The sequence below is a fragment of the Rosa chinensis genome, chromosome 7 (genome assembly GCF_002994745.2).
Source record: "Rosa chinensis cultivar Old Blush chromosome 7, RchiOBHm-V2, whole genome shotgun sequence".
Taxonomy (NCBI): domain Eukaryota; kingdom Viridiplantae; phylum Streptophyta; class Magnoliopsida; order Rosales; family Rosaceae; genus Rosa; species Rosa chinensis.
The window spans coordinates 22,743,553-22,749,682 of record NC_037094.1 but is presented as its reverse complement, the minus strand read 5'-3'; the positions used below and the strand labels follow the sequence as shown (position 1 = coordinate 22,749,682).

Sequence of the window (6,130 nt, the reverse complement as noted above, 5' to 3'; positions counted from 1 at the left end):
GATATGTAGTTTTCTTAATTTGGGACAAAATTTCATAAGAAATTGAATAAAAAATGAGCGTTTACAAGCATATTACTGATCAGTTAAATCAAAAATATGATTTTTGGTGGTTAGAAATTTGGCTAACTTTTGTTTTTGGTAAAATTTATATTTCACTCATTTCAGTGAAAAAGAAAAATAAATGGAACATTGAACCAAAATTTCACATCGCACAAAATATTAAAAATCAATTAATGAAAAAGTAACTAAGATAGTTTGAAAATCACCACAAAAAACTTTAACTGCCAAAGTTGAGAAAGAACTTGGTGTCCATTAAACCATATAAATCTAGACAAATTCCAACCCTGAAAGCTTCCATCGCTATCTCTGTTTTGCTTTCCTCCAACATCTCATCAAGTGATCAAACAACAACATAACAAAATTTGGTTACGGAGAGATGTATCTTTGCCCTATGAAAATCAAATAAGCTCTCTTTATACCCACTTTTCTTGTAAATGTCCTCAATGTTCTCATTCTCTTCTGCATGAAAATCTGTTGCAACCTCTTCTGCGGGAAGCCACACACCTTCTTTTGTGTGAGGTGATAGCCGTGTTAACAAAAATCTCATTCACAACTCTCAACTTCATAGCCGAGTTATATTACATACCGACATGTAATTCTCTTAGTACTATAATTCGAACGTTAAAACAGTCTTTGATTATAAAAGTATTAAAAACCAACCTTTTGTGTGAGGTGATAGCCGTGTTAACAAAAATCTCATTCACAACTCTCAACTTCATAGCCGAGTTATATTACATACCGATATGTAATTCTCTTGGTACTATAATTCGAACGTTACCTCTTTCTTCCCGGACAGTCTTTGATTATAAAAGTAATAAAAACCAACACAAAAACTTGATAAACGTACTTTAATCGTATACAAGTTAGAGAATAGCCCATAACAAGTTTTTAGCTTTTGTTGCACCTGGTATTCTTGTGTATTTCAGTTGATAAAAAAGAGGGAGAGCTTGTTATCCATAATCAAAAATAGCATTTGAAAAATTGACACCTCCGGTTGAACAAATAATGAAGGTTTTTCAACTCCTAGTTCACAGTATAAGTAGCTAATTTTGATTCAGAAAAGAAACCCAATATAGCACTTGTCAATTACATTACAGTGTTACATATGATTGAGGACTGCACTAAAGGAGCATACTGCTAAATCAACAATTTGGTACAATTACATGATCCGCTAAATTTGGAACTAGAAATATAACAAAGTGTTACCGATAAGGGAAAATGAAAACTCAAGTCAAATTTGCCCAAGAAATGATTGCTTCACAAACGTGTAGAATGTAAAGTAAGATGTTCAGCACAGAGCTTGATAATGAGAAGACGGCTAGTTCCACCTTGGAATCTAACCACTGCACATCAACTGGTTTGTAGGTGATGGAGATTCTACTTGTATAATCTCTTTAATTGGTTTGTAACCCTTGAACCTAGATGATGCTCCTTGAACGCTGACCAAGGTCTGAACTCCAGTGAAGGGGTATCAAAGTTAATATCTTTTGAACAAGGCACAGAACCCTGATAATTCACCTATCTTCTCCTTTGTTTTCTTCGACATTCAAAGCAATCTGAACATGGATATTTGATTTTACTTGTATAATGTGCTTGCAGCTTGCTAGGTGGTACTTTCAGGTCTTCCACTAGTATATGGCGAAGCTTCTCATTCTCCTCCGTGAGCTCGTCAATGACTTGCTGGTGTTTCAATACCTGATACAACATAATTTCAATTAAACAATGAATTGTTGAAACAGGTGCTCTATGAGCTAAAGAAAATAGGATTCTACAACCCATGATAATTTGTTCAAATATTGCCAAATACTCTAAAAAAAAAATTGGAACAACAATAAATACTATAACTATCAATCTGCTACTAGTACATTGAAACCACAGCAAAGGGATCTGATTTTTGTCAGAAAAATGACTTCTTAACATGTCATGATAGCTATGAAGAAACTCACAAAAATGGACCTTTTCCATTGGATATATCAAATAGGTATGTACCAGGCAATAACATCACCTTCAAAGTTGTCTCTAAGTTCAATCACTTGGGAACAATTAATGAAAATACAAAATAATTAAATTAGAACGGAATCAATTGGAAACCACAAGTCAATAATAGTTACTACCATTTGAAGGATTTTATTCTCCGAGCTCAAGCGTCCAGCCTACATAGGTAAAGCCAAGAATAATGATTAGTATAAAAGAAATAAGAATGGCAGACCCACCCACTACAGACTTAAAGAATGACAAAAAAACTCACAAAAATTTCAGACTTAAAGTTGGAACTTTTACATACCACTTCACTTTCCTCTCCCTTCAAAACTGGACTCTGTAAAAAACTGCTGAGAACCTTCTCCGTTCGACTGCCAAAAGGTGTATCAACTGGAGAGCTTGTTGATGGAAAATTATCATAAGTTGAACCTGTACCCTTATTTCCATATCCAGGCAAGCCTTGAGTTGCATAGTCTGGTGGTTTTGTTGCCATCTGCATGATATTTCCGACTGAATTTTGGCTTGATGAATCATTCATAATGCCAATGCCACTTTGCAATGAACTTGGAACGGCACCTTGAAGGATTGGTGAATTGGGAGCAATTCCAAATTTTGTCATCATTTTTGTCATTGTTTGCTGGAGAATGTAGAGTCAGAAGCACAGTAGTAGCTCTAGCAGAAATAACAAATGACAAAACAAAGTAATACTTACTACAGCTAAAAATTGAATTTGTTGCAAAATCCCTGGCTTCAGAGCAAGGCCTGCAATTGGAATTCCATAGTTCAGCTAAAATGGATATTGTTACAATGTGGGAATTACAAAGTAAAATGTATTAACTTAGTATACAACGTCAAAAGATATAATTGCAATTGATTTAGTATAATTTGGAACAATGTACAATAACTTGGAATAAGTGAAAAACGAAAGAACAGAAATATGGTTCTTATTGAGATATTAAACTCAACTGCACATCCTAGTGAGATTCCTAAACGCAAACATTCGCGGGTCTGTGTCATTAGTGATGTACTGATAACTTTTATTTAAATAACTGAAGCTATATCTACATAAGCGATTGACTGATGCAACTCATTGAATAGAAGGTAAATGGTAGGACCATCCTATATGTGATAAACTTTAATAGTCTGACGACTACTCTATTTTTTTGGAGTCATAGTCATTGTAGTGCTAAAAATGTGCTTTCACTTTAACTTTGGTAATCCAAATTCACTAAACACCAATTTGAAAATCAAAACTTGAGGAAATAATAATAAATATTAAATGAAAGAACACTGAAAATACTATGGAGATCAAGGGTACATAATAACAGAGGTAAAGTCTGAATGGCTTTGTAAATGCCAGACACCATACAATTTATTCTGCTAAAGCTTTTTACATGCACCATAGTCGGTGCTTATGACCAAAAGAAAGCATCCAGTCCCTCTTTCACACCCAAAACAATGTCAACAACTTAAATAAAGAAAGGACATCTCTCCAAAAGCCACGAATATTAAGTGGTACTTTAGTTAAAATCCTAGGGTATTTTGATTGTAAGTTATGTTATGCACGTCAACATTTCCACATGAAAACAAAAAACAAAGCATTTCAAAATATTTAAACTATCGTAGTACAATGTAATAATGTATGAATCAAATGGCTTGGATAACAGTAGGTTTCAATGAGGTCATGTAAAAGTATGTTAATGAAATTATGTCAAAAAATGAAAGAGAATATATTTTAATACTGATTCTCCTTGAAGCAAATAAGATGACATACCAACTCCAAAACCATGTCCAAAACCAACACCACATCCAATGCCAGCTTCTATGTTCTTTGCTCCCACCTTCCTCAACTGGACAATGAGAAAGCAGGATAAGACATTTGGGGATCCTTTAAGTCTTGTATAATGATTTTCTCTTCCTCTCTCATATAAAGGCTGTACTCCCAAGAATCCAAGATTGAAAAGGAAAAAGTTATTTGACTTACGGCGTCAGTTACATGTCTGCTAACGCCAGAAAAAGCATCAGTGGCGCCTCTTGTAGCACCCATGACTTGATTGACTACTGGTACTGCACCTGGTATATAGTCAAAGCAATGTATGAGTTAACTAATACCCCCTAGTCTGCTACAACTATTAAGAAAAAACTTGTCAATGATATCTTTACATAAGGGAAACTAGAGTCACTTTAATTAAATAGAACATTTCATAAATTAATGATAATTTATAGATATAATTATTTATTTCTCCTGCTATTACTTTCTCTGTAATTGTAATTTGGTGAAAGAAGAATTGGAAAAGATCTCTGTCTAATACTCATAATATAAAATATAAAATTTGAAAAGATTATTTGGACTGGATGAGAGAGCAAGGATAAATAAAAGCCTCTATAAACAATAGAAAAGTCAGGTTTTCAATCATAAGTGACAAAGACCAAATGTACTTTTAGTTCTAAACATAACGTGAAAATGGATATGCCTCCTTGAATTTATGGGATTATTGAGATGCCAAAAGGACAAATGCAATTTAAGTGTACATAGTATATACCCTGCATCGCTGCAACTCTTTCAGTTTTTAACTTATAGGTCAATTAGTGCATGCATAGTTACTGTGATGCCTAGCAAGCCTATAATATGCAAGCCAAATTCTATGTGCTAAAAGAGACCTGTTTTATAGAACTAATATTGCACTACTGAACATGAAAAACATTCATTTTTCCAGCAGATATTAATCCTGAGTTCATGCATCCACACCAGAAGTCAATGGCCTCCCTCTCCCTCCCTATAAGTTTCTCTCCTCAACTCGAGGTTAATCAATGCACCTTTCGCATTTCATTCATACTTAGACAGGAGTTAATATCTTGGATCATGCATGCTATCAATGTGTCTATGTCAGGGTGAATGATCCTACATTAGTAGCTTTTGGTGACTAGTGGATAACCCACCAAATAACCACTGAAACACATGTGGAATATTTTAGTCTTGGAACTTGTCAAAACTATCGCCTATCAGATAGTGTAAAACTAATAACTCTGCTTACACAAAGAGAGATTATTAATTTCCAGCTTACAAAACCATAAAACCATGATTTAAATTGGTCCCATGACTACAAATTGAATTGATTGTCATGGATGACTGCACAACCCCAGTTCAATGTTCCAAGACATGAGACGTCAGCAATTAGCAAGAGTGGTATAATATATTTCTTGGAAATTAAAAAGACACAGGTCCACCACCAATATCGTGGTACAACAAATACTTCATTATCAGAACAAAATGTCAAAAGCACAAGAAACTCAAATTAGAACATAGTTTCAAACTGCACACACTCCACGATCACACATTGACTAGAACCACAATGCACAAACTTGAGAACCACCGAATTCTCTACATCAAAACCAATGCATAGTGCACCTAAACCAGCAAAGAACCAAAATTCGATATCCGTAAACAATCAATCATCTTCCTTCATTACTCAAGCCAACATACCGAAAATTCAAAACAGCTTAATCCCATTTTCCTACACATTCTCAGGAACCAAAAAACAAACAAAGAAAGCCAATGCCAGATAGAAAACGGAAAGCAATACATGGTCTCTTAGAAGCTTGTGTGCGATGGGTTTCACCATTTTTGGGCTTGAAGAGCCTCCCAAAGTCCATCTTCAATACAAAACTATAAAACTCACAGAGAAAAAAGCTACACAACAGAGAGAAAGAGAGAGAGAGAGAGTAGTTGAAGAAAGGAGAGTTGTTAGGTACCTAAATTAATGGGGCGGCCAACGCCGATACCAACACCGCAGCCGATGCCAAAGCCAGTAAATACTTGACCCACTTTCAAAGTAAACGGATTCCCAATCCGGATTCCGCCACTTGGCTTTCTCTCATTGGCCGCCACCACCACCACCGTGCCACTCTTACTGCTTCCCTCCATTCCTCCTCTACAAAAGCTTCTCTCTTTTCAAAAGCAAAAGCTCAATACCACTCTCTCTCTCTCTCTTTGGGTCTTTACAAAGCTAAAGCTTCAACCTTTTCTTTCTTTCTCCTTCAAATTTCCCACCTTTGCTCTCTCTCTCTCTTGAAGCCTGAACTGAAAGTC

The 6,130-nt window shown here is 35.2% G+C and overlaps 1 protein-coding gene across 2 annotated transcripts; it reads right to left on the bottom strand.

The window, feature by feature from the left end:
- Positions 1-1,087: 1,087 nt before the first annotated feature.
- LOC112180938 lies at positions 1,088-6,113 on the bottom strand. 2 transcript variants are annotated; one of them, XM_024319517.2, is made up of 7 exons: positions 5,794-6,113; positions 4,025-4,113; positions 3,815-3,890; positions 2,753-2,802; positions 2,345-2,677; positions 2,175-2,213; positions 1,088-1,755 (listed from the first exon to the last, which is right to left on the bottom strand). In XM_024319517.2, exons 1-7 carry the CDS (start codon positions 5,963-5,965, stop codon positions 1,579-1,581), a joined length of 936 nt encoding a protein of 311 aa, XP_024175285.1. In that variant the 5' UTR covers positions 5,966-6,113; the 3' UTR covers positions 1,088-1,578. The 2 variants fall into 2 exon arrangements, with proteins under 2 accessions (XP_024175285.1, XP_024175286.1); XM_024319518.2 differs by lacking the exon at positions 5,794-6,113 and adding an exon at positions 5,625-5,772.
- Between the last annotated feature and the right edge of the window lie 17 nt (positions 6,114-6,130).

Excerpts from the sequence above, each read along its gene's own strand:
- LOC112180938 (XM_024319517.2), bottom strand. The coding sequence starts at position 5,965 with ATGGAGGGAAGCAGTAAGAGTGGCACGGTGGTGGTGGTGGCGGCCAAT. Across the intron at positions 4,114-5,793 it reads TGGCCGCCCCATTAATTTAG|GTGCAGTACCAGTAGTCAAT; the intron begins GTACCTAACAAC and ends ACTATATACCAG. Across the intron at positions 2,214-2,344 it reads AGGGAGAGGAAAGTGAAGTG|GCTGGACGCTTGAGCTCGGA; the intron begins GTATGTAAAAGT and ends TTACCTATGTAG.